At 50.6% G+C, this 27,590-nt stretch overlaps 2 protein-coding genes across 2 annotated transcripts; both read left to right on the forward strand.

The window, feature by feature from the left end:
• Positions 1-94: 94 nt before the first annotated feature.
• Positions 95-3,799, forward strand: RPL14 (ribosomal protein L14). The gene is made up of 6 exons (XM_047099778.1): positions 95-395; positions 911-1,012; positions 1,448-1,542; positions 2,789-2,888; positions 2,983-3,036; positions 3,469-3,799. The coding sequence occupies exons 1-6, from the start codon at positions 393-395 to the stop codon at positions 3,745-3,747; spliced, it is 633 nt and encodes a 210-aa protein (XP_046955734.1). The 5' UTR covers positions 95-392; the 3' UTR covers positions 3,748-3,799.
• Positions 3,800-7,949: 4,150 nt separating this feature from the next.
• ZNF619 (zinc finger protein 619) lies at positions 7,950-19,179 on the forward strand. The gene is made up of 5 exons (XM_047099607.1): positions 7,950-8,545; positions 8,675-8,752; positions 13,526-13,652; positions 14,235-14,351; positions 17,804-19,179. Exons 2-5 carry the CDS (start codon positions 8,729-8,731, stop codon positions 19,177-19,179), a joined length of 1,644 nt encoding a protein of 547 aa, XP_046955563.1. The 5' UTR covers positions 7,950-8,545; positions 8,675-8,728.
• The last annotated feature ends 8,411 nt before the right edge of the window (positions 19,180-27,590 follow it).

The raw sequence follows: 27,590 nt of genomic DNA on the forward strand, positions 1-27,590 counted from the left end.
CATGAGTAACAACATTTAGACAAAAATCCGGGGTAGTCAGGAGAAACGAAGAAAAATGGAAGAACGTTAAAAGAAGTCAGATGGAATGAGGACACAATTATAATGAAAGTCACAGCTTCTGTGCTCTTCTTCATTCTCAAGTCCTACTAGATGACCGTCCCGCCACTAACCAAGCTGCCTCACCATACACCACTGCTCCGGTCAGCCAAAATGTAACAAGGCTCGAACCAGCTCCGCCATGTCTTCCCAGTGAGCATGCGTGCGCGTATGCACGTACGACCCTAACCAATCAGTGCTCGCGTCGGCGGCTCGTTAATCGCAGGGGCGGGGCGGCCTTCTACACATCCGCCCGGTCGGGCGGCCCTTCTTCCTTCTCGCTGAACGCCGCCAACATGGTGAGTATTGCTGTTGCGGCCTCCGGGTGTGGCGGCCATGCCGCTCCACCTCCGCCTCGGAGGGGGAAGGAAGGCGTGGGACGATGTCCAGCGGGACTTAGGTAGCCTGGGGTGAGGGTCCCGAGGCGGGTGGGGCACGGAGTTTCGGAGCTGCCGAGGCGCCCGGTCGAAGAGCGCGTGGAAGGCCTTGCAGGCCTGGCACGCCTGGGCCTCGCGTGCGCGCGGTAGCCGCCAGAGCTGGAAAGCTGGAGCGGCCCGGGGTCTGCCGGGGCCCAGCCGGCCTAGGGCTGTGCAGACCCCATGTGCTTGGAGCTCCAGCCCGCGGGAACCGGACTTTGGCGCCGCCGCCTCTGCGTGTTTTGTCCATTCATCAGATCATCTTATGGCACTTGGGCGTGTTCCCCAAACGTTCTTTTTTGCTGTACTTCTATTGCTTTTGGATTGCAAAGCCTTATAAACTGACGAGTATTTTCAATTTCAGTAAGTCTGTCCATCTCCCTCCCCCTCGATTTTAGGTGTTCAGGCGTTTCGTGGAGGTTGGCCGGGTGGCCTACGTCTCCTTTGGGCCTCATGCCGGGAAGCTGGTAGCGATTGTAGATGTTATTGATCAAAACAGGGTAAGTGTAAGGAAAAGCAGCACAACTTCACATGCCAGTGACTGATCTGCAGTATGATGGCAATGGTAATTTTCCCAATGGCCCTCTTGAGCTAGGAATGGGACAGGTTGTAGCTTTAATTTACCATTGAGAAACACGCAGTGCCAAGTGGGGGGTTTCATGCACAGGCTTGAATTGGCCAGATGTTCTTGGGTTTGAGTATTACTCTGCCACTTAAACTGGCCAGACCTTTTGACTGACTGTGGGCTGAAACAGTTGGTGAGGTTTAGAGGAGTTTCTATGCGTAAAGTGAGTGTAGAACAAAGCCAGGCACACGGAAAGCCCTTGTATGCTTTTGGTATTTGAGAACCATGAACTAAGTGATCAAAGTTTGCGAATCCTTGTTTGGGGTACTACTATGTTTTGCACTGAGGTATTTGATCTTCTGTGTTCTAGGCTTTGGTTGATGGACCTTGCACTCAGGTAAGGAGGCAGGCGATGCCTTTCAAATGCATGCAGCTCACTGACTTCATCCTCAAGTTTCCTCACAGGTAACTATATGCCAGTCAACACCACTCTCCCAACTTTGTTTATACTAGTAAAAGTTTGCTTCATCTAATTCAGAAAACATTTTGCCATTTTGTTTTCTTGAGAATGTAGCATACAGTGTTGAAGAGAAAGAACAATTTAGAAGAGGGGTTTTCAGTATAGAAAGGAATGGCCGTTGTTTCCTTTCTTATTTTTTTTCCACCCTGCTAGTTCTCTGGCTTTGTCTTTATCCAGGTTTGCCATGTTTTTCTTGCTTCCTTTCAGGATTTACACGACAAATACCACCCTGGGGAATTCTGGTCTCCCAGACATTGTAGTCACCTTTAGCTTAAAAAGCAAAAACTAATTTTTGTTTCTTCCAGTACTAGCTGTCATTAGTTCAGCTTTTAGTATGTGTCAATTATTATGTATTTAACCTACATCATTTCTTTTTGACAGCCACTAAAGCGATTCTGTTTCCAGCTACTTATAGGAAATAGAAGATATCAATAGTGATTTTTTTTTTCTTGACGTGATATAGATTATGGAAGTTAAAACACTGTGACGTGTTACTCTAAAGTTATTTCGACTGCAGTGACGGTTGATTGCATGGAACGTGTGCTGTCACGTGTACTGCTGGTTTATTAAGCATGCAGGGTTTTGATACTTCAAGTATTTGAACAAAACTTCAAAATTATTATAATTAGATTTTTTTGTTGTTTGGCCGTCTATCTTTAAGCATTATTGTACAGAATAAACATTAGGCCTAAGGATTAGCTTTATCTCATTCTTTATGAAAAGGAAATTGCTTTCTATACATCCACTGCACCAGAGTGATGGTATATACAAGATCAGAGGTAGTTTTATATCCAGAAAGATTGGTTTGCTTTTTTTATTACTATTATTATAAAAATTGTATGTTTGAGGGGTGCCTGGCTGGCTCAGTAGAGCATGGGACCTCTTGATTTGGGAGTTGTGAGCCCAAGCCCCATGTTGAACTAGAGCTTACTTTAAAAATAAATAGGACATCCTGGTTTAGTGGACAACATTCAAGTGAGTAAAAGACCTAGTGTGCCAAGTGGTATGTGGTCTTTGGAGACAACTATGGCTGGAAGTGTGATGAATGAGTGGGAAGGGTGCTTTTGGCTTGTTTTGCTTATGCTGTTTAACTTAACAGGGTATAAATTGTGCTTTCAGAAGGCTCAGAGCTGTCTTTGGGTCTGTGTGGCTTCAAAGTTGATTCCTTATTCTGGTCTTGGCTCTTTCTAGTGCTCGCCAGAAATATGTTCGACAAGCCTGGCAGAAGGCAGATATCAATACGAAATGGGCAGCCACAAGATGGGCCAAGAAGATTGAAGCCAGAGAAAGGGTAATGACTTAGGGTGACTTGAATTGTGACCTTTTCTTTTATGGAGGAGTGGTAGGTGGTATGAGCGATCATATATTTACTTCCTTTTTCACAGAAAGCCAAGATGACAGATTTTGATCGTTACAAAGTCATGAAGGCAAAGAAAATGGTAAGTTTTAAAATTGTTCTAAGATTTTTATATTCTAATTTTTTTTTTTAACATTTATTTATTATTATTGAGAGACAGAGCATGAGCATGGGAGGGGCAGAGAGAGGGGGAGACACAATCCAAAGCAGACTCCAGGCTCTGAGCTGTCAGCACAGAGCCCAGTGCGGAGCTCAGACTCCCAAACCGGGAGATCATGACCTGAGCCGAAGTCGGATGCTTAACCGACTGGGCCACCCAGGCGCCCAAGATTTTTATATTCAAACCCTAAAGTCGGTAATTCAGATTGCCCAAGCTTGGTAGACCAAAGTTGAATTCATAGGGGTCTTAGACATAAGGCTTATTTTCTGTGCGTATACATTCTATACATACAGGATGGAAAAAATAGGTTTTTGTGTGCGTATGTGGTAAATAATTTATGTTGGAATTTTTCAGAGGAACAGAATAATCAAGCTTGAAGTTAGGAAGCTACAGAAAGCAGCTCTCCTGAAAGCTTCTCCCAAAAAAGCACCTGCTGCTAAGGGTGCTGCTGCAGCAGCTGCTGCAAAAGTTCCAGCAAAAAAGATGGCCGCTGCGGGCAAGAAGGCTCCAGCCCAGAAGGTTCCTGCCCCAAAAGCTGCAGGCCAGAAGGCAGCACCTCCAAAGGCTCAGAAGGGTCAGAAAGCTCCAGCCCAGAAAGCACCTGCTCCGAAGGCATCGGGCAAGAAAGCATAAAAGCATAAGAGGCTATTATAAATCCGTAATAAAGGTTCTTTTTGACACGCTGGCAAGTGTACTTGATCTGTGACATAAAGTCTGTTGCCAGGTCAGGATTATGGCGCAGATTGATAGGATTGTTAATGTTACCATTTAAGGGGTGACGGTTAAAGTTTCTCTGGTTCCCTATCATTTTCTAACCAAAAGCTGGCTTTGGAGCCTCGCTGGGATTAATGAGGACAAAACTCTTCTTTGTTTGGTGATATTAATAGGCAAATGGTGCAGAGTAGATAAGGGAAGTACAGGCAGTTTAGGGTTACCTGTCCTTTCCTGAGGGGTGGGGAGTTATCTAGGTAAGTGGGGATCTTCAGCTGGAACCTGAAAGAAAGCTGGTATAAGGAGAAGGGTGGCAGGAAAGTCAAGAATGCGGTGGACTGGCTAAAGACCCCAGAACAAAATGGCAGGTTAGCGTTTGATCCATGAGGAGTGCCACAGGCCATTGAGTGTTTTCCAGTGGAGTGATCCCTCAGATTTAGGTCACGTTGGACTGAATCTTAAGGGAACGTTTACCGGGAAGGTCAAAGGTGTGGTACAGATGTGGCAGTATTCCTCACCTTGACTGGTACAAACCAAGTAGCTGTAGTGCCATAGGAGGCCTTCATGGATTGGGCTGGAAGGAAAGTAAGAGCCAAATTGCTAAGGTTTTCTGGTTTGTACTGGGCTCATTGCCTGTGGAAGAAAAAGCTGGAGCAAGGTTATTCACAGGACGGGTACTACACAGACTTAACCGGATAGTCTGGCAGATAAAGGATGCTGACAACCTGCATTCGGATCCTGGCTCTGTCGCTTAAGTGCTTTGTGGTTCAGGCATGTTGCTTATCCTCAAGCCCAGTTTCCTCCTATGCGGTGTGCTTCATGGAGTAGGGAAGTAAATGGTGATTGGACAGCCCAGTGACTGGTTCATAGGAGCGGTGGTAGTTATGACACGTCTCTTAAGGACAGGTTTGGGGTTCGTGGGTATGTAAGCAGTCACTCAAGATGCCCTCGGGAAGGAGACAAATACAGAAAGATTGGGAAGGAATGATCAGAGGTGGGAAACCAGGAGGGGCATGTGGAAACCACAGAACATTGGGATTGTCAACGTGAGAGGGAGAGGGCAGTGAGTGAAGAAATGTTACATAGAGCTTGGAGGTTTTGATTTTGTAGTTGGAGCGATGGACACGTTTGGATGCTTCTGGAAAAGCAGCTAGTTGGAAAGGAATCGGTTTTTGAGAAAAGACAGAATGGAGCCTAAAGGAGGAGGGATTAAGAAGTTATACATCCTTTGAAGAGGAAAAAGAAAGTGGATTTAGGAGCTAAATTTGTAGTTTTGCTGTCAGGAAATCAAGGGTGTCTCTGATCTCTGAATTTCTCTGGAGTTTGAAAACAAGGTGACATGCGCAGAAAGGGATGAGGGAATGTAGATTTGCAGAGAATGCAGGTTTGAAATTGTCCATGGAGGAGAGGGGAGAGTGCTTCTGTCAGATAGACCTTGATTTGGATGGCCCTTCACCTCCAATCCATGAGGTGCTCAGAGGATGAGTTTAAGGTTGAGAGGTTGAGAACGCTTCAGGGTGGAGGCAGTTTTGAGCTGCACCTAGAAAAGGGTGCAATAGGGAACAGCAGAACTTGGAAATTCAGTCTAGGGAAACTGCAGGGAAGTGACTGAGGTATAAGGCACTTGAAAAGGGGTAGGAAAGTACAATGGGGAGCGGGGGGGCGGGAGGTGTGCAAATAATAAAGATTTTTTAGCTAGGTTGTAATCCTTGGGAAAATCCATCTGGCAGCCTAGTCCAGACTCCAGAGGAAGAGAGCGAGAGGGAGAGCAGGATGGAAGGGGAGATCAGGAAGTTACTAAAATACACAGGTACATAATAGTCCACTCTGATGATAGAGAATTGCACACTTGTCCAGTTACCTTATCAGGGAGGATGGCATTCGGAGAGAATATTGATTTCAGAGTCTGATCCAAGTTTAAATCCTGTCATGCAGCCCTAGCCCGTTCTTGTACTTCCCATGAGCCTCATCTGAAAAACAGGGACCCTGATAACCTGCTTTATACAACACCGTGGCAAGGATCAAATGAGACAGACGTAACCCGGTCCTCTAGGTAAAGTAAGGCAGTTGGATAGTTGGCTTTTCAGAGAGCCTCTGCCCCCTACAGCCTCCAGTTTCTAGGCAGTTAGCATCTCCCAACTGTGACAACCCACGGGAATTTGTCTTGAGTTCTATTTTCTCTAATTCACATGTTTCTTTACCTCTCAGCTCTTGGATGAAATTCTGTGTATCTTTTAGTGCCCAAGTTATTAAGGTTACCTGTAGGTCCGCCAGCTAGCTGAATTGTGTGTGTGTGTGTGTCCAGAATAAACCATGAATACATTACATCATTAATACATTTACATTAGAATTGAAAGGGCCCTTTGATTATCTCCACTAACAACTATGGTATCTTGCAAAGGAACCACTGTGTATGTCCTTGCAGACATTTTCCATGCATTTATATAATCTACATGATCTAGTTTTCATGTTTCAAACACGGATCTTACACTGCATATTCTGCAAGTTTTTTCCCTTCATACGTCTGGAGATCTTATCTACTCAGCCCCTATTAATCTACCTAGTTATCTTCTGCATAATAGTTCCTGGTGTGAATGTTCGTGTGACCTATTGAAGTTCATTGCGGAGGTTTATTTGATCTCTATTGATAGACCTTAAGAATGGTGCCAATTTTTTTCTGTTATAAATAGTACTTCCGTGACTATCCTTGTACGCACGTCCTTCTGTACATGTCATTGTTTATTTGGGGCACATTACCAGTCAGTGCGCTTGCGGAGTTGAAGAATGCAAGTGTTTTTTATTAAAAAAAATTTTTTTTTAACGTTTATTTATTTTTGAGACAGAGAGAGACAGAGCATGAACAGGGGAGGAGGAAAGAGAGAGGGAGACACAGAATCTTAAACAGGCTCCAGGCTCTGAGCTGTCAGCACAGAGCCCGACGCGGGGCTCGAACTCACCGACCGTGAGATCATGACCTGAGCCGAAATCGGCCGCTCAACCGACTGAGCCACCCAGGCGCCCCATGCAAGTGTTTTTTAATCACTCTTCTGGAGGTTCTACCAATTCAGACTTGCTCTGTCAATTTTGACTTCTATCAAGAGTGAACGCAGGCATTCCTGCCTGACAATCTTGAATTCCTGATATCGTACAATTTGCCAATCCAATGTGTGAAAAGTTCTTCCCCGTAATCTCCTTTTTTGCCGCAAATAAAGTTTCCTTTGTGTGACAAACCCACCTGGTATAGGCTCTACCTGTAACTCACCAAGGAATGAACTCATCTTAGTTCGGTTACAGTGCAGTCTGTGGGGCGAAAGGGACAGGGCACCCCTGGAAGGTGGGACAGGAGGGTGAGGGAAGGATGACAAGATCAGTCTGGAACGTTTTGAATTTTAGGTGCTTGTGGATTAGCCAAGTAGAAAGAAACGGTAGGCAGGTTGATACACAGAACTCCAGCTCAAAACTACCTGCGTAATGCCTGGCCGATAGGAAGCCCTGCTGCTGTGACTATTATTCTATCTGGACTGGAGAGATATGGGCGTGTGTTCTAGGAAAAGTGGCAACAATAGGCAGGAATACTAATAATGCCATCAACAACAGTGCAAGCGCTTACTCTGACTTACGGTGAGAACCAGAAGTTGCATGAGTTGACACACTCAATGCGCTGAGTTTATGAGTTCGAAACTACTGCCATTCTCAATTGAGAAACGGAGGCACAGAGTTTCAGTACCTCGCACAGGCCCTACAGTGGATATAGGTGGTGGCGCCGGGATCAGAACGGGGACAGTCAGAGCCGGGCTTGGAGGTCTCAGGGCGCAGTCCCGTAGCCGATGGGCGGAGAATGGGGCCAGGAATTCAGTAGGAGGTTAATTACTGCCGGCAGGCGTCACAACCCGCTCGCAGACCCACGCGGAGTGCGGTGCGGACTCGGCGTCCCCGAGGAGCTGGTCGCCCGCTGCGGCGCGGAGCCGCGGAGCCGCGGAGCCCGGGCGGGAGGACAGCCGGCACCCGGGCGCGCGGGTGGCGGGTCTGGCTCGGGACCATGGAGAAGACCAGCCTCCGGCCGTCCTAGAGCGGCGCTGCGCTGGGGAACGCCTCCGCCCGCGCTTCCGCCTCGGCGGCGGTCGGCGGGGGCGGCCGGGTCTGCGGCGGCCCCGCGCCGTGCGGTGTCCCGCCCCCAGCCCCTGTCCCGAGGCTCGGGCGTCAGGGCCCACAGACATCGCCCAAGGGGCCCTTGCCCGCCGAGGCGCCACCAACCCTCCTGCCCCGAAGAGCTGGCCTGACGTCCCCCGGCTCGCGGTACCCGGGGTGGGGGGCGGTGACGCGTGGGGTCGCCCACTTCCCGCGGTGGAGTGTTCAGATTCGCGTCGGGTCTCCGGTCAGCATCGCCCCCTGGGACGTTGAGCGGCGCCCCCTTTCCCCGGGGGCCAGATCACCACTTGGATTTTGCCGTGCAGCCCGTGGTTGGTCCAGGGCCCGGTTATCCTACCTTTTCTCTCAATGCGCATTTGGGATCTTGCCACCATCGCTAGAATCATTCGGTACAAACTTACTGGTAATTCATTCATCGTGGGCCAGGGATTTTTCTTGAAAGCCACAAATCCACGGCAGCTCTTGACTCTCGCTTCTCAGACATTCTTTCGAGGAATCTTCAGCCTCGCCAGGCAGCTTTGTCGAATTTATACAGGAAGCAGATTCAGCACCCCACGAACCACTGGAGGAGGTGCGTTGAGAATGCCCAGAGTGTCCTGGAAATATCGTTTCCAATGAGAGAGGCATGGAGACTGAGGGGGAAGAGGTGGGGAACAAGGCGTGGTCAGCCTCATTGTGATTCTCTCTCTTAGCTCCGCAGGTGTTTGCTTTTCCAAACAGAGAGGGCAGTGCATGAAGCCAGGGGTCATCAGCCATGCTCCAGACTCTGTGGTCCCAGGTGAGCTGAGCTTTCTTCCAGCTTTCCACATCCAGAATAGATAAGAACAGTCACTACAGGAACAGTAAGTAGCCTGACCTGGTTAGTCCCATGCTTAGCTTTGCATCCATCAGTTGAGTAGGGCAGAAGAGGATGTGGCAGGGGAGGTGATGAGGGTGAGCAGGTAAACTTGGGAGGATCAAGTTGGTTGGGAAAGAGGGAGGCACCAGACAAGAAATTCTCCTAGAGGGGCCCCTGGGTGGCTCAGTCGCTTGAGCACTGGACTTCGGCTCAGGTCATGATCTCACGGTTCGGGAGTTCAACCCCACATCAGGCTCTGTGCTGACAGCTCAGAGCCTGGAGCCTGCTTTGGATTCTGTGCCTCCTCTCTCTCTGCCCCTCCCCTCTCTCTCAAAAATAAATTCGCGTTAAAAAAAAAAAAAAAAGAAATTCTCCTAGAAAGTGAGAATCTGCATCCATGCAAATATGGAGCTTGCAAATACGGTTCACAGATGAGCAGCTACCAAGGGGCATGCCAGAAAGGCTCCGTCTCAGGCGCCAACCCAGATCTCCTGGATCAGAATCTACATTTGTACAATACCTGGGGAACGAATGCGCAAGTTAAAATTTGGGGCGTGCTCGTGCACATCCCACCATACAGAGGAAGGCCACCTCCTGTGTTTAAACAGGTGCTCCCACAGGGGGAGTTTGCCGTGCCCATCGCAAAGTCCGGGTACAGTGAAACCACTGCTGGGAGCCTGTGGAGGGTGTGGATTGACCAGGGAGGTGGATTCTTGGAGGAATGCTGAGTGTGGCGCTGAAGCCAGTGTCTCCAGCCCATTTGCCTCCAGCTTAACCTCTAGGAGAGCCTGAATCCTTGGTTGGCATAAATTCATGCAGAAGCTGTTCTCCTTCCAGGGTGTTCTTGGCCCTAGAGGATGATTGCATCCAAGTTTTCTCCAGCATCCTAGATCACGTAATGTGAAAGCTGGGTGTCTCATGTCATGGATGGGTCGTGTCATTAGAATAATAAGAATAATGTGTGCGTGGCTCTTTTTCTGGGGGGCACTGGCCATCTTCTTCGGTTCTACTTCAGTGTCAGCACGTGAGCCAAAATCAGTTCCAAGTCAGGAAATGTTTAAGCATCTGTGGGGGGCAGTCTCTTCTCTCTTGGTGCTTTACGTGGTGCACAGTAGTCACTCAGGGTTGGGTTCCAGTAAGGAAACCCTAAGTGACAGCGGCTTAAACGAGATAGAGGCTTCTCTCCCACGCAAAAGAAGTTGGAGGGAGGCAGTCCAGGGATTTTGTGACAGTGGTACTATTGTCACACACCCAGGCTCTTTATCTGTTTCCGCTTCATCATCCTAGTACTGGCTTTTGTGCTCAAGGCTGCTTCGTGGTCCAAAGTGGCTGCTTGATCTCCAGCTGTCATGTGTGAGTTCCAGATAGAAGAGATGACAAAAAAGGCAACCCGCTCAGCAGTTTGTGCTCTTTCAGGAACCTTCCCCGAGAGTTCCCACTAGTTTTTATACTTGTGTTTTTCACTGGCCTCCCTTATAGTTGCCGGAGCAGGGAGCAGCCCCAGGTGAAATTAAAGATTCCATTATAAAAAAAGAAAGAGAGGGGAAAAAACAGACTCTCTCTCTCTCTCTCTCTCTCTCTCTCTCTCTCTCTCTCTCTCTCACACACACACACACACACACACACACGTTTAGACAACTGCCAGTCTTATCTACAGGCTCCATGAGAGATGTTCCCCTAATCTCACCTGTAGTTGTTGTAAATGCTCAGGTTTCTGTAATGCCATTTGCCAGATGATATTTCAGTCCTTTACACATATTAACTCACTCCCCTCTTACAGGAGCCTTGCGGGAAAACCGAGGCAAAAAAAAATTTGAGTATCTCCTCCAGGGTCACACGGCTGATGGCTTGCAGAGGTGAGATTGGAAGCCAGGGAGTCTGGCTCTAGAGCCAGTGTGTCAACCTCAGCGCTATTGACATCTTGGGCCAGATAATTCTGCGTCGTGGGGAGCTGGCCTGTGCATTGCAGGATGATGGGCAGAATCCCCGGCCTCTACTACCCACGAGGTGCCCGCAGCACCCACGCCACGCCATGGTCGGAACAACAAGAACCGTCTCCAGACACGCAGTGCCATATCTCCCGTGGCGGGCACTTCCCCATTGAGAAGCGCGGCTCCGAAGCCTGTGCTGTTTGCACGGTGCTGTGCCGCCTCGGGACCTACTTCCCGTGTCGGGGAATCACCAGCCCCGCTTCATCTTGAAGAAGGAGTAAGTGCTAGCAAGGGACAGAAGCAGAGCGATCAGAGACGGAACGGGATGCTGAGAAGCCGAGTGCTGTCGGAAACAAAGGAAGAAAGAATGCGCTGACCGTTAGAGAGGGGTCCCAGAGGTGTGGAGGGGTAGAAGCATGATGTGAGGAAAGAAGGTCAGGGCCACGTTCCCAGGTGTTGACTCTGAAGGAGATGAAGACAGGAGGTTAGTTACGTTTGGGGTCAGTGTGCCTGTTTAGGTTAATTAAAATGAGGGGTGCACATGGGTGGCTCAGGCGCTTGGGCGTTCGATTTCGGCTCAGGTCATGATCTCATGGTTCACGGGTTCAAGCCGCATGTCGGGCTCTGTGCGGACAGCTCAGAGCCTGGAGCCTGCTTTGGGTTCTGTGTCTCCCTCTCTCTTTGCTCCTCCCCTGCTCACGCTCTGTCTCAGTGTCTCTCCAAAAACAAAATGAAAAAAAGAATAAAAACAATTAAAAACACTTTTTAAATGAGGGGTGCCTGGGCGGCTCAGTCGGTTAAGCATCCAACTCTTTTTTTTTTTTTTTAATTTTTTTTTTCAACGTTTATTTATTTTTGGGACAGAGAGAGACAGAGCATGAACGGGGGAGGGGCAGAGAGAGAGGGAGACACAGAATTGGAAACAGGCTCCAGGCTCTGAGCCATCAGCCCAGAGCCCGACGCAGGGCTCGAACTCACGGACCGTGAGATCGTGACCTGGCTGAAGTCGGACGCTTAACCAACTGCGCCACCCAGGCGCCCCAAGCATCCAACTCTTGATTTCAGCTCAGGTCATGATCTCACGTTTCATGGAATCAAGCCCGGAGTTGGGCTCTGTGCTGACAGTGCGGAGCCTGCTTAGGATTCTCTCTCTTCCTCTCTCTCTCTGCCCCTTCCTTGCTCGCGTGCACTCTCTCTCTGAAAATGAATAAATATTTAAAATAAATAAATAGATAAAAATAAAATTCGGGGCACCTGGGTGGCTCAGTCGGTTAAGCACCCGACTTCAACTCAGGTCACGATCTCGCGGTCCGTGAGTTCGAGCCCCGCGTCGGGCTCTGGGCTGATGGCTCGGAGCCTGGAGCCTGCTTCAGATTCTGTGTCTCCCTCTCTCTCTGGCCCTCCCCTGTTCATGCTCTGTCTCTCTCTGTCTCAAAAATAAATAAATGTTAAAAAAATAAAATAAAATAAAATTCAACTGATTCAAATGAGAAATTCAGTTCCTCAGTCACACTAGCCACATTTAAACTTTCTGGTCAAGGCGATACCTGGTTTCTTCAGCGTATAGATAATTATCTTTCCCTTGCAACTAATAAGAAATCTATGGGGCGACGTTTGAGATCACGCAACTATCCTGTTCATCGTCAAAATTTCCTCCTAGATTTAGCATCCATTAACAATTCTGGTCCGAACCAATCTTCACCACGATGGCTGCAATCCTGTGGTACTTATGAGCTCTGTCTCCCACCCAGCAGATGCTACACGCAGAGAGGTTGTTGACGTGACAGACTGGGGCAGAGTAGAGCGTAAGTCAAGGAAGAGACATTATAGTGCCACTCTTTTGTATAAGTGGTCAGTTCATTTTGAAATGTTTGCCTCCTTATTCAACCTTGTATTAAGTGCTCAAAGAAAGAGGGCCCCCTTTTGTCTATTTCCAAGTGCTTAATATCACTGATTCCCATCATCTGCGATAGAGAATAACTCTTCCTTCATACATGCGTTCTGACGATTGAGTGAATTGATGTAAAAGTAGTTGACCGAGGATAAGGCACAAAGGCCTGAACAACCTGTGAAGGTTTCCCTCTCCCCGGAGAAGGTGGAAATGGCCCCAGGGGACACAGCGAGACGCACCTGGTGCAGAGGACAGTGTTGCCAGGTCGGACAGAGCTTGGGTGATCTGGAAGCAGGTCCCTGCTCAGGGATGGAGACTGGCGGCCTGTCTCTGGAGTCAGGTATGTTAGGAGAGGAGGAGATAACACTGCACATTGCCTTCAAGAGACAGTAAGGCAAGATGGCAGAAGGAGGGAGAACCACCAGAGTGAAGGGAACTCTCTGTGCCCTTGGAATTGTTCCTCTGTCCACACAAAGACATGACTGGGAAAGACCAGAGAGAACCCGAGTGGAGGGCCTAATAGGGGCTCCAGGATGGATGGAGTCAGGGTAAAAGACAGATGGCCTGCTATGGTCATTTTAGAAAACATGCCGGGAAGATTGACCCATCTCATGGAACCAGACGTGGGGTTGATGTGACCACCAGGCAGGCAGCATCAGGTGCTGGAGGGTGTGCTTGGATTGGGGCCCCAGCGGTTGCACATTGAAAATGTGCTGAGGGCTGTCCCTGGCTGGGGTGCTGTTGTGGAGCTCCTTGCCAGCAAGCAGGTACTGTGCATGAACAAGTACATGGGGCTCAGAGCCCTGGACTCCAGTAGAATCAGGGCTACCCCGGAGCTCAGGCCCCTCCTGGACCCTCACACAGGGCTTGAGCGGGGGCCTGTTGTTTCAGGAGCCAGTGACCTTTGAGGACGTGGCCGTGTACTTCACCCGGAATCAATGGACTAGCCTGGACCCCGTGCAGAGGGCCTTGTACCGGGAGGTGATGCTGGAGAATTATGCAAATATAACTTCCTTGGGTAAGTCCTCCCTTCCGTCTGAACCAGCTCTGCCCTCAAGGCCCTTGGCTTCCTCCTTGGTGGATCTGGGGTCTCCCATACCCCCAGGACTGATGCTTCCGTGAGCCGAGCTCCCTAATCCCTAGTTTCGGGAGTAGCTAATGGAGAGCGATCTGGGATCACTTTGGTTTTCAGCAGGACTTGCCTCTTCCCTGTGTCCTGGTGGGGACTCTCCTGAAAGGGGTTTTTGCTCTGGGCGCAGACAGCTGAGAAGGTTCCTGGTGGCCCCATTTTCATTGCTCCACTCTTCCAGTGCCCTGGAGTCCTGGGCCCCGTCTCCCCTGTGTGACAGTCTCGTAGGACCCCCTGTACACGCTGTAACGACAGAGCTTTCTGTCCTCTCCGATGGAGCCAGAGTAAGACCCCCACCCCCACCCCCACCCCTGAGCAGAACAATTTGAGCGTCCCTTAGATCTCAAGGTTGTCTCAACACTGACCTCCCTTGGTGTCCTGGGACTTTTTCACCTGACAAAGCAGAAGGTGGACTGAGAAGGGTCAGCAGGGTCTCTCCTCAGCTTCCTGTTCCTTCTCCTTCTCCTTCAGGAGCATTTCCATTCCCCAAACCAGAGCTGATACTCCGGCTGGAGCGAGGAGAGGCACCGCGGGGCCTGGATCCCTGGACACCCACGGGGGGAGAGGCCCCGGGAGATGTCCGCACAGGTAAGCAGGAGAGCCTGCCACTGTCCTCTTCTGCTTGGCCTCCTCCCGTCCGTTAATGATTCAACAGGAAGAAGGTTTGGCTTCTGTCATACCAGCTCTTGTGGGCGTGGCAACGGTCACTCTCATTCAGAAAAGTGCCCCTTGCTAGCCTTCAGCCCCAAACTCGAAAAGACCTGTCCAAACATTTCATTTGCTGTTATTTTTCCTTGTAAAGCCACAGGGTTTCAAAAATATGCGGTGAAAATAGGCTTTTGGGGGGGAGGGGTCAATTTAGGAACATAAATGCAATACAGTAAGAACTTGTTTCTATAAGAACGTTGTAGGTATGAGTGTGTACGAAACTGTACATGAGAATAGAATGATTAGGAACTCCTAAACCCTACAGATTAGCTGTCGAAAGAAAGCCTGTGTATTTATTGGGAATGAATGGTTTCCCTTTTTTTTTTTTTTTTTTTTTTTTTTTTTTTTTTCAACGTTTATTTATTTTTGGGACAGAGAGAGACAGAGCATGAACGGGGGAGGGGCAGAGAGAGAGGGAGACACAGAATCGGAAACAGGCTCCAGGCTCCGAGCCATCAGCCCAGAGCCCGACGCGGGGCTCGAACTCACGGACCGCGAGATCGTGACCTGGCTGAAGTCGGACGCTTAACCGACTGCGCCACCCAGGCGCCCCATCCCTTTTTGAAAGATACCATGAGAACCATCCAGAGATTGGGTGTTCAGCCTCTCTCACTCAGTTGGCCCTGTTCGCAAACTCCCTCCATCCCGTGTGCTATTCCAAGTCTCATAAACCAAGTGCCCCTTCCTGATTCAGCCCCACTTCGGCCTTCGTCGGGGCCTTTGGGTTGACTCAGCACGTGCCGTCGTCTTGATTGGAAACCCCTCCCAGCGGTCTGCCTGCGGCTCAGTGTTTCCCTCTGCCACAGCTACACGTCGTCTGTCTAGCCTGCCAGCGGCTTTAACCCAGCACGGTCAGATAGAACACCGTGGAACAGAAATGTTCTGCGTCTGCTCTACCCAATCTGGTAGCCCTTATCCTCATCAGCACTTGGAGTGTGGTGAGTGCGAATGAGGAACCGAATTTTAAACTTGGCTCCGTTTTAATTAAATCTAAGTAGCCACGGGCGTCTAGAGACTTCCTTATGTACAGTGCGGCGTAAAACAATTACAGGAACAGCCTCCCCCTGCCTTTTTAGCTCCTGGATCAGTGGTTTCAAACTCCAGTGAGCATCCGAATCTCATGCAGGGCTTGTTAGAGTGTGGACTTGCTGGAGACCAGCTCTAGAGGTTCTGATTCAGCAGGACCGGGGGGGGGGGGGGGGCAGGAATTCGTATTACTGACAGGTTCCCAGGTGATGGTGGTCCAGGGACCACACCTTCAAGACTACTGCCCTTGAGAATCTCAAACCGTATCTTTTTTTTTTTTTAAAGCTTATGTATTTATTTTGAGAGAGAGAAGAGAGCGAGTGAGAGAGCACAAGCAGGGGAGGGGCAGAGAGAGAAGGACAGAGAGAATCCCAAGCAGGCTCTGCACCGCCAGCATAGAGCCCAATACGCGGGGTTCAATTCCATGACCATGAAGTCATGACCTGAGCCAAAATCAAGAGTCGGATGCTTGGGGCGCCTGGTTCCCCAACTGACCCTTGATTTCGGCTCAGGTCATGACTTCATGGTCATGGAATTGAACCCCGTATTGGGCTCTATGCTGGCGGTGCAGAGCCTCCTTGGGATTGTCTCTCCATCTCTGTCCTCTCTCTCTCTCTCTCTCTGCCCCTTCCCTGCACTCCTTCTCTCAAAATAAATAAATAAACTTAAAAAAAAAAGTCAGAGGGGCGCCTGGGTGGCTTAGTCGGTTGGGCATCTGACTTCCGCTCAGGTGATGATCTCACCGCTCGTGAGTTCAGGCCCCACGTCGGGCTCTGTGCTGACAGCTCGGAACCTGGAGCCTGCTTTGGATTCTGTGTCCCATTCTCTCTCTCTCTCTGCCCCTCCTCCACTTGTGGTCTCTCTCTGTCTCTCAAAAAATAAATGTTAAAAAAAAAAAAGATGCTTAACTGACTTAGCCACCCAGGTGCCCCTCAAACCATATCATTTAAACTCTGGGTTGCATGTCATCATTGAGTTGTGCTTAGCATTTAAAAATTACCCTGGAAGTTGGGGTGGGGGGTGCCTGCCTCAGTTGGTAGATCATGTGACTCTCTTTTTTTTTTTTAAGTTTATTTATTTATTTTGAGAGAGACAGAGTGTGAGCAGGGGAGCGACAGAAAGAGGGGGAGAATCGTAAGCAGGCTTTGAGCTGCTAGTGCAGAGCCTGATGTGGGGCTGGAGATCATGACCTGAGCCAAACTCAAGAACTGGAAACTTAACCAACTGAGCCATCCAGGCACCCTGAGCATGTGACTCTTGATCTCAGGGTCATGAGTTTGAGCCCCATGTTGCATGTAGAGATTACTTGAAATATATTAATTAATTACTTAATTTAAAAGATTTGAAAAATTACATAGTTGTAAAAAAAACCCCTAGTTATTCTAATAGAGAAGACTCCTTTAAAAACAAATTAGTCTGGGGGCACCTGGGTGGCTCAGTCGGTTAAGCATCTGACTTCAGCTCAGGTCCTGATTTCACAGTGGGTGAGTTCGAGGCCCATGTCGGGCCCCGTGCTGACAGCTTGGAGCCTGGAGCCCTCTTCGGGTTCTGTGTCTCCCCCTCTCTCTGCACCTCCCCTGCTCGCACGCTGTCTCTCTCTCAAAAATAAAATAAAAACGTAAAAAAAAAAAAAAATTAGTCTGGACTATATTAGACTTAAATAGACCAAAATAGTATAAAATCTGTCATACCTGCATCACTCTTTTTTTTTTTTTTAACATAAAATCTACACCCTTTTCCTTTCAGAGGTAAGTGTCTCAGAGTACACGGTGTGGGTTTTGAAATCATGGTCCTCCTGTGGACCCTTCATGATCGGCAGTATGGCCCATTGTTTTCTCTCCAGCCAGGCTTAGGACAGAATCCTCTTTAAAGGTCACAGAACGGTTTGGAGCATTTGGTCAGGCCCCATCCCACGCCTGGGCCTTGGGGTCCACTGTTGCACGCTGCGACTCCCAGCCCCGGGCCCTGGGTGGCCTGGGGTTGCTCACCCAGCTCTCTTCTCCAGCTTAGAGATCTCCTTCTCCCCGTCAGCTCCCTCTTTCTTCACCGCTTCCCCTTCCAGCACCTTCTCCACCCCGCTCCCGTTATTCTTCACTCCTCTGGGTGGATAGCTTCTGCCGCCCGCGTGCGCGGCTTTTCTTGTCCAAATGCCCTGGCTCGCCTTCTCCGCCCCCGGGACTTTTCTCTCCCTTCGGGGCATCCTCGGGTAGCCCTGTCTGTCTCCCAACAATACTATTACCGCCTAATCCCTTTCCCCTTGTAGCCTTAGTAAGTGCCTCCTCTGTTTCCTTTTTTTCTCATGCCAGGTGGTAAAAACAAGACTGCGAAGGAGGAGCAAACCCCAAGGCCGGACGTTTCTGGAGCATCGGCGGCCCAGAGACCGGCGGTGGAGGGGCTGCTCCCGGACGGTCCCCAGCAGCCTCACCTTAAAGCCAGCTTGGAGGAGCCACCGCTGTGTGACCTGGGGGCGGACACGGGCTCACACGGAGGGGGTTTCACGGGCTGGCTGGTGCAGGGGTACAGACCCTCCACCAGGGAAAGGGAGGAGCCAGCCAGCACACCGCAGGGAAGCGCCGGTGCCCGTGTCCTGACGAAGCCGGGCCTGCGCCGGGGACCGGCGGTTTACGCGTGCGGCGAGCGCGGCCGGTGTTTCGGCCTGCCTTCAGACCTGCAGCGGCAGCAGAGCGTCCACACGGACGACAGGCCCTTCGGATGCAAGGAGTGCGGGAAGGCCTTCAGGTACAGCTCCAAACTGGCCCGGCACCAGAAGAGCCACACCGGGGAGAGGCCTTACTCGTGCCAGGAGTGCGGGCAGGCCTTCGGCCAGAATTCCCACCTCCGGCAGCATCGGAAACTGCACGGCGGCGACAAGCCCTACGAGTGTCAGGACTGCGGGAAAACCTTCAGCTACAACTCCAAACTCCGCCGCCACCGGCGGGTCCACACGGGGGAGAAGCCCTTCCAGTGCGAGGCCTGCGGCAAGGCTTTCCGGTGCAGCTACGACCGCCTCGTGCACGAGCGAATCCACACCGGGGAGAAGCCCTACGAGTGCCAGGCGTGCGGGAAGAGCTTCAGCTCCGCGTCGGTGCTCGGCCAGCACCAGCGAACCCACACCGGGGAGAAGCCGTACGCGTGCGAGGAGTGCGGGAAGGCCTTCGGCCGCAGCTCCGCCTTCCTCCAGCACCGGCGGCTGCACACGGGCGAGAAGCTGTTCAAGTGCACCGAGTGCTGGAAGACCTTCAGCTGCAGCTCGCGCTTTGCCGTGCACCGGCGGGTGCACACCGGGGAGAGGCCCTACGGCTGCCAGGAGTGCGGCAAGGCCTTCAGCCAGAAGGTCACGCTGGTCCAGCACCGGCGGCTGCACACCGGCGAGAGGCCCTACGAGTGCGCCGCGTGCGGCAAAGCCTTCAAGTGGAGCGCCAGCTTCGTCCAGCACCGCAAGCTGCACGCGCGCCGGGGGGCGGCGCCGGGGCCCGGGCCCCGCCGCCCGGCTCTACCCGCCCCCGCCCTGCCGGGGGCCGCCCCGCCTGCCCCACACCCCGCGCCGCGGCCCCCGCCCGCGCCTGGCTTCGCGCTGCGCCCCCGGGCCGCGGCGGCCGGCCCTTCGCCCGGGCGAGTAGCGCACGGCCTTCGGGACCTCACTTCCCCCGCGAGCCCGAACCCCTCGCCCCACGCCCGGTGAGCTCCCTCACGCCCTCCACCGCCCGCCCGCCCGCCCAGAGTCCTGTTGCCCCGGCCCCGCGTCTCTGTCGTTGCTCTCCTGGGCTCGTGTGAGTCGTCGTTGCTTTCCCAGTTCCACGTCTGGTCTCACCCTGAAGGACCGTGTTGGATTCCCCGCTTCCGTCCCCTGGGTAGGAAATGGTGGCAGCTGTCCCTTGTGCTGTTCGGGATGGGCCGGTAGCCTCGGTCTGCACCTGCCTTCTCTACTGGATTTGGAGGAGTTTACAGAAGATCTGGGGGCTTTAGGGGCGTGGCATGCCAATGACATGGCCTGCTGTAGTTCAAGAAATTGGGGAGGGGCACCTGGATGGCTCGGTAGGTTAAGCATGGGACTTGGGCTCAGGTCATGATCTCTGTTCCAGCCCCGCGTAGGGCTCTCTGCTATCAGCACAGAGCCTGCTTCGGATCCTCTGTCGCCCCTCCTCTCTGCCCCTCCCCCACTCGTTCTCTCTCTCTCCCTCCCTCCCTCCCTCAAAAATAAACATTAAAAAAAGGGGGTGGGATGCAAAGCCCACGGGAGGTAATCGAAGGAGGTATGCAGTGATTGCTTTCAGGAATTGAGGGCCATTTGGTGGGGAAGTAGCAAGGCTCACTGTGTGGCATCTGAGCCTGGGACTTTTTGTTACCTTGATAATGACCATTATGAGGATGCTGTGTAACTAAGCAATAGACCGAGGAGATAACCAGTAAAAAGAATAGGAAGTGATGAGTCAGCATTGATGGCAATAATGTAAAATTACCTTCCTAGACTTGATTGGAAGGGGATGTGGCTTTTCTGTTGGGTTCCTTTTCTGTCCCTAGCCACATCTTTTTTTTTTTTTTTTTTTTTCTTTTCTTCAGTGCCCACTCAAATACGTAGGTACGGAAAGTGGCTAGGGCCTGTGCATTGAGAGCAGATGCCTGGGTGTAGCCATCTCTCAGTTATACCTGGAGTGAACTTGTTGGCAACACAGTGTGGAGCCTCAGAGGGAAGGAGAGAGACCTAACCCTGACCTGCTGTAGCTCCTGCCTCAAAGGAGAGTTTATTCCTAACCATACACATACTCTGATGTGTTCTCACACCTACTCCACATCCTCTGTGGTACAATCTGAGTTTTTGGTTTTAAGTTAATTTTGTAATGAACTATTTTGAGAGCACCAAGAAGGGTTTATGGACGCAAATGTTACCAGATGGTATGATGCCACCGGTGTGGCTATGCTTCCTGTCTAGTGGCATGGTCCTTCTCAGAATCATTGTTTCAGGACGACAGTAGCAACATGGAAAGGTACTTTAATTAACTAAGCAGGAATACGACACTAAGTAAATGATATATACACTGTTACTATGACACCATAAAATGATGTCTGCAAGGGAGAGCATAAAGCACCGTTTTGGTTAGTTTTATTGAGATATACTTTATAGCCTTTACCCTTTTCTTTTTTTTTTTAAATTTTAATTTCTTTAAATGTTTTTATTTATTTTTGAGACAGAGAGAGACAGAGCATGAGCAGGGGAGGGGCAGAGAGAGAGGGAGACACAGAGTCCGAAGCAGGCTCCAGCCTCTGAGCTGCCAGCACAGAGCCCGACGTGGGGCTCGAACTCATGGACTGTGAGATCATGACCTGAGCTGAAGCAGGATGCCCAACCGACTGAGCCACCCAGGCGCCCCGCCTTTACCCTTTTCAAGTATACAGTTTGGTGAGTTTTGACAAATGAATACAGTTGTGTAACCAAGATAAAGAAAATTTCCATCACCCTCAGCACAGGGAGAAATTTAAATGTTTGTGGGATGTTGGAGATATTTCTTTATTTTCTTCTTTTGTGCAATACACAGAAGTCAGGAGAAGAAAAGGCAGAAACCAAACGTATCTTCCCAGCTGTAGTCAGAGGTTCCAGAATATGCAAAGATCCCTCACCTAGAATCACCATTAGGAAAAGCAGTCAAAATGTAGGAAAATGATAGTTACTGGTTTCTTTGCCATATTTCTCTCTCCTACACACAAAATTATATATATTTAATTTATAGTATATATGTTATTAATATTTAATTTATGGTAAATGTAATATATATATAACATCCATTCTATTTCCCGCCAACACCATTAAACAGGGCCTCACGGCTTCTCGGAAGATTATAGCATGGAAGGGTGGGGGTGAGAGACCTCAAAACTAGCCAAATTTCAGAAAAACATAACTTCTAAATATAGTTTGGAAGGGTGGAAGGTAACATTATAGACGTTATAAGATGAGAAGAAAGCAAGGAGTGTAGGGAAAATCAGTATCAGCTCTGGGTTGAAAAATGACTTTCGATTCCTCACAGCTAATAGAGTTACGGGTTTCTGACGGTGATGACTGGTATTCTCTCGTCTGTTTCTTCCCTTGTTCATGAATTCCACAGGCATGTAGGGTCTCCCCCATTGTTGCACAAATGTTACTATACAGCTTCCATAGCACTTACTAGGGGCCAAAAGATGAATAACGTGCCATTCTTTTTAATGCTGGGAACAGCGTTGCCAGGTTGTCTGGCACTTAGTAGGCACTTGTTTTGTTTTAAGATTTTATTTTCGAGTAACCTGTACACCCAACGTGGGACTTGAACTCACGACCCTGAGATCAAGAGTCGCGTGCTCTTCTGAATAAGCCGGCCAGGCGCCCCAATAGTAGTTACTTGGTGTTTGTTTTTTTTTTTTTTTTAAATTTTTTTTTTTTCAATGTTTATTTATTTTTGGGACAGAGAGAGACAGAGCATGAACGGGGGAGGGGCAGAGAGAGAGGGAGACACAGAATCGGAAACAGGCTCCAGGCTCTGAGCCATCAGCCCAGAGCCCGACGCGGGGCTCGAACTCACAGACCGCGAGATCGTGACCTGGCTGAAGTCGGACGCTTAACCGACTGCGCCACCCAGGCGCCCCGGTGTTTGTTTTTTTTTTTAAGTTCATTTATTTTTTTGAGAGAGAGCGTGAGCACATGAGTAGGGGAGGGGCAGAGAGAGAGAGAGAGAGAGAGAGAGAGAGAGAGAGAGAGAGAGAGAATGCCAAGCAGGCTCCACACTCTGTGCTGAGCCCCACACAGGGCTCAGTCTCACAGACCGTGAGATGATGATCGGAGCTGAAATCAAAGAGTCGAACACTTAACCGACTGAGCCACCCAGGTGCTCCGGTAGGTACTTGTTTTTTGACAAGGGCCATGTGTAGCTCACTGAAAGGACAGATATGTAAAAATAAACTCACATCACTTAAATTCCAACATACGGTTCTTCCAAGAGTTTTGTTTTCTCTGAAGGTGAATTGACTATGTCTAAACGTACTGACTCCCCCTGCCCCCCAAACTTATTATGTTAACTTGAGCCTGAGAACTGCCCACTTCCTTTAGGAAAGGGATATGGGTGTCGTATTACCTGAATCATTTAGTTCTGAGACTTTTACCTTTATCAGTGAGTTGGCTATGTTATTTAGGACTCTTTAAAATTAACAGAAACCTGCAGCGCCTGGATGGCTCTGACTCTTGATTTCGGCTCAGGTCATGATCTCATGGTTTGTGAGTTCAAGCCCCGCATCAGGCTCTGCACTGACAGTGTGGAGCCTGCTTGGGATTCTCTCTCTCTGTCTCTCTCTCTCTCTGTCCCTCCCCTGCTCTCTCTCTCCCTCTCAAAAAAAAAAAAAAACTTATTTCAATTAGTGTAAGTACACTTAATTATAAGGATTCCTAAATGTATCCTGGCACCAAAGGCAAGAATATGCAGCAGGAGATTTGGACCCTGGAAAACTCAAGCAGGAGCAACAGGCAGTCCCCACTCTTTCTTCACGTCTGATCCCTTCTCCCCTCTTCAGCTCTGCTGTCTCTATCCCCAGGCACACGGCAGAGGTTGCCCCAGACTTCATGTTTACAACTCTATCCTGGGAGTAACCCAAAGAATTTGCCGGACTGTGACAGATCCCTGGGAGAGAGAATCTGATTTGCCCAGTTTAGGTGTGTTCACTACTCTTCTCTGGCCAAGAGATTAGGTCACATAGTGTGGATGAGGCTGCTGGGGTCCCACTCTGGTAAGGGGGAGTTAACTGGGCTAATCAGACACCAGAAAGATAGCTTGCTGCCTTCTGAGATCACAACCTTTTCTCTTGTTTCCATTGTTCCGGGTCTCCCGGCAACTAAGATAACTGAGGAGAAGCTTCTGGATATTTTTTTCCCAATGCCTGGAAGCTTTTAGGAATTTAGCTTTGACAGCCCCCTTATGGGAAGTGTTGATCATCCTCCGTCAATGTTTCTTGGTTCACAGTGCACTCGCAGTCTGTGCATTCAGATCTTTTTTTTTCTTTTAAATTTTTAAAAAGTGTTTATTTTCAAGAGAGAGGGGGAGACAGCGACAGCAAGAGCAGGAGAGGGACAGAGAGAAGGGGAGACACAGAATCCAGAGTCAGGCTCCAGGCTCGGAGCTGTCAGCACAGAGCCTGACGCGGGGCTCGAGCTCACAAACCCTGATAACGTGACCTGAGCCAACGTCCAACGCTTGACCGACCGAGCCACCCAGGCGTCCCTTCAGATCTTTTGCGAATGGCTTGTGACTGGCTGGTCTCGGGGTGGAAGAGCTGGTGGGGTTACAGGAAGTGAGGTTGTGGTCCCCTCTGGTTTCCCTACACTCTGTGCGTTTGGGATCAACAGGCACTTCTGGCCCTGGGCTGAGTGAGGCTGAATCGCTACGGCCTGTGGGCTTTTTCCTCTGGGGCCTGGAGTGTGTGTAGCCCACTCAGCAACCGCAAGCCTGGTGCCCTGGTTGGAGCTCTTGTCTGGTTCGACTCTGGTCGTAGTTGTTGGTTTTCCTTGTCTTTCCACAGCCACTCCAACATGGAAGCTGGCTGGTGATAAAAGCAATGTGGCTGCCCGGTTTCTCCTTTAGCTACCACTGCCGGGCCTCCACAAGGAATAGACTTCTGGCAGGTTCTCCCTTGCACCTGCCTTAACTGCCCCTGCCACAGCCCTCGTCCCCTGAACCGGAGATTTCTAAGTAGCACCTTCGGAGAGATCACGTTCTGTACATTCCCTGTCTCCTTTACCGTAACAGAGATCGGGCATGGTGTGGGCGGACCTCCTCCCGCAGTCCGGCCAGTCCAGTGCAAATTGCAACTGGATGGACTGTCCTCAGCGTTTAAAGTGTGAGGTCGGGCCAATTCTCTAGTTTCTGGCCTTCTCCCCAGGTTAGTACTCAAGCATATCAAGTCTTGCCCTGTTCACAAGACCTCAGAGGTTAGCGGGAACAGAGACGGAGCACCGACTACCCACTGTTCATTAATCTTCACCGGTGCAGACCCTGGACTGGGTTCCAGAAATAGTGAGGGCTTAAGAGACTCAAACGGCCGTTGCCCCATATGACGCACACTGCGGGGCAGTGTCTGGCTTTTCCATCACAGTTGCACGTGGGACCCCCAAACATTTGCAAGGTCGTTCCCGGCCTTGCTGCGGCCCCATCTGTGGCCAGCCGCTGAGGCCTGTGCAGGCGGGGTGGCAACGAGACTTCAAGACCGCCGCTAGACCTCTGCAACGCTGCCACCTGCAGCGAGAGGGCGCCGCTGTGCAAACGGGGCGCGGGGGGGGCGTCCAGGACCCGCGCACCACACGGACGGAAACGTCCAGACTTCCTAGAGGGGGAGGAGGGCTCCTCGCTGGTTCCTGGAGACCCCGCGCTCCCCCCGCGGCAGGTGAGCTCGAGTGCGGGCGCGGCGGGACTCAGGGAGCCGATTCACTGATACGAGGCCCCTCGGCCCTCGGTGGTCTGGGCTGGCCAGCCTTGACCTGGAAGTGCCTGGCCGAGGAGGTCCCTTACCTGCGCCCCGGCCCGCGGAGGGGCCTCCTTCGTCCTCGGGAGCACCTGCCACGGCCCGTTCCCTGTTGCGCCTGGGTGTTGGCGTCTCCAGCTTCCCGGGGGTCCGACCCGGTCAGCGCCCACTGCCACCCAGCTGCGCGCCTGAGCATCTTTTTCCTGCATTGACCCGTGGCCTCGCCGCCACCTGCATTTCGTCCTGTAGCCCTTCTGGGTCCAGGCGCCCTCTGCCTTCTTTCTGTCCAGAGGCTGCGCCTCTTGCTCGTGGTGTCAAAGATGAACAAAGCCGGACAGGTTTTAACCAGTAATAACTACCGCAGGAGAGAAGAGAGCCCAGGGTGACTCGAACTCGGCCTTGGTACGGAAGTGACCGGACCTTTTAAAAGGAGAATGGTGGCGGAGGGGGCGGGATGGGGTGGCTTAGCATGGCGTCAAGGATGTCATGTGGAGCCCATGAGGGCTTGCCCACCCGGCTCAGAGAAGTTTGGTTCCAGCACTCCCACAGAGCCTGGGAGACAGGGGCCCTATCTTCGAGTGTTGGCTGGAACAAATAGTACGTTCTTTTCGCAGCCTTAAATTTTCTCAGTCCAAGAGGGGCTAGGGTCATCCTTGGGATGTGACCTTGAGCTGTTAGAGACTATTTTTTGTTGGTCTTTATAGGCTTAGTAGAGAAAGGGCTCGGGGAGCCTGGCTAGAGTTTGGTCAAGGACAGAATCTTTGTCAAGGGTCAGGGTCACCGAACACGTTCAGTAAAAACTATTTTCTCCTCCAACCCAGGTAGTCACTTGAGCCAGGACTTTCCTGCACTTGGTTCTGGAGAGTGGGGTGTAGCGGTTAATTTTGAGAAGCCTTGAGCCTTGCCAGCAAGTGGATGGAAAACTAAACTGAAAGGAGCAGTTGTCACTGTGGGTGAGGGTAGGGGCCAGGCTCCCCCGCAGTGGTAGGACAGTCATTGTTCTAAGAGCCCAGGAGTCCAGGGATGGTGGGGAGAGATGGGCGAGCAGTGCACTTATGGGCTGCGAGATAGGGGCAGTCTCACTTGGAGGGCTTCTGCTGTCTTAGATCTGAGGCTCTGCCTTTTCCAGAGGCAGAGAGCTGTGCCGGAAGCTGGGAGTCAGCAGCCATGCTCCAGAGAATGTGGTCTTAGAGGTGATCCTGATAGGCTTTCTTGGATCAGCTCTCAGAGAAGTCCGTACAGTACTTAGGTCTGGCCTGGCTTTCCCCTTGCTACGTAGTTCTGGAAGGTGTATATGTGTGTCTGTTCACAGGAGGGTGTGTTTCTTTGGGGAAAGCAGTTTGAGGTGAGATGAGATTATCCAGGGAAATATCTGTGATTAGAGAGAGGACATGATGTTCAGAAGATCCATTTAGATGTGTAAGGTGGGAGCACCTGCCAGTAGAAATTCCTGGGAGCTATAAATTCATATCACTTTTTTTTAACGTTTATTTTTTATTTTTGAGGGCACACACACATGCGAGCTGGGAAGGGGCAGAGAGAGAAGGAGAAAGAGGATTTGAAGTGGGCCCTGTGCTGATAGCAGGGAGCCCCATCGGGCTCAAACTCATGAACCGTGAGATCATGACCTGAGCCGGTTAAGTGTTTAACCAACCGAGGCACCAGGCACCCCATAATCCATGTCACTTTCAACAAATGAATCTACCAACAGGCAGGAAAACCCTTTTAGGGGATGACATTCGCTGTGTAAATTGTTTACATAGAATAGCATAAGTTAAGACCTCTCTGTTCATTCACCAGATATATACTGAGCACCCTGTGTGCAATGCCATGCAATAGGCTTTGGGAGTACCAGGAGAACAATACTAATAGTTACATAACGTACTGACTGGGCTCTTACTTTGATAGATTCATTCATTTAACCAACATTTATGGAGTTCCTACTTTGTGCCAATGGTCCCCAAAACTGCCTTCTTGGAGCTCTAGGTTCTACTGGGGGACACAGACAACATATCTGTGAACATATAATATGCTATCAGGGAGCGATCCACGTTAAAATGGAAAGGTAAGGAAGGGGACAGAAAGTGACAATAGTGCATTGAGTGAAAGGCCATGCTATTTGAGCAGAATAGCGTGAGGGAGCAAACCAGGCAGAGGGAACATCAGGGTCCAAAGGTGTGACCTCTCAAACTATTTGAGTTTTTAAGCAACAGAAAGAAGGCGAGTATTTCCTAAGTGCAATGAGCGAGGCAGGGTAGCTAGAGATGAGGTGAGAAAAAGAGAAGGACAGAGAAGGAAAGGGACAGAGGGAGAGAGGCGAGCCACTTCTTGTGTGGCTTTGATGTTGTGTCCTTGGGCATGGCCTCCTGCACCCAGAGTTGTAAAGGAAGGTCTCACTGAACAGGTGATGTCTGCTCAGAGATCTATGGAAAAGGAAGGACCAGGGGAGAGACCGTCAGGCTGGTGGGAGAGCAGACACAGAAGCCGTGAGGTAGGAGAGAGTTGGATTGGTGTGGAGGAGAGAAAGGAAGCAGGTGACCAGACACAGAGCCCAGGAAGAGTGTCGCGCTGGCTGAAGTTGTAGAAATACAGAGGCCAGATCTGTAGGACCTTAGCTCATGG

This window comes from Lynx rufus, unplaced genomic scaffold (genome assembly GCF_022079265.1).
Source record: "Lynx rufus isolate CCGP_SWC_20201006 ecotype Redwood Valley unplaced genomic scaffold, mLynRuf1.p SCAF_5, whole genome shotgun sequence".
Taxonomy (NCBI): domain Eukaryota; kingdom Metazoa; phylum Chordata; class Mammalia; order Carnivora; family Felidae; genus Lynx; species Lynx rufus.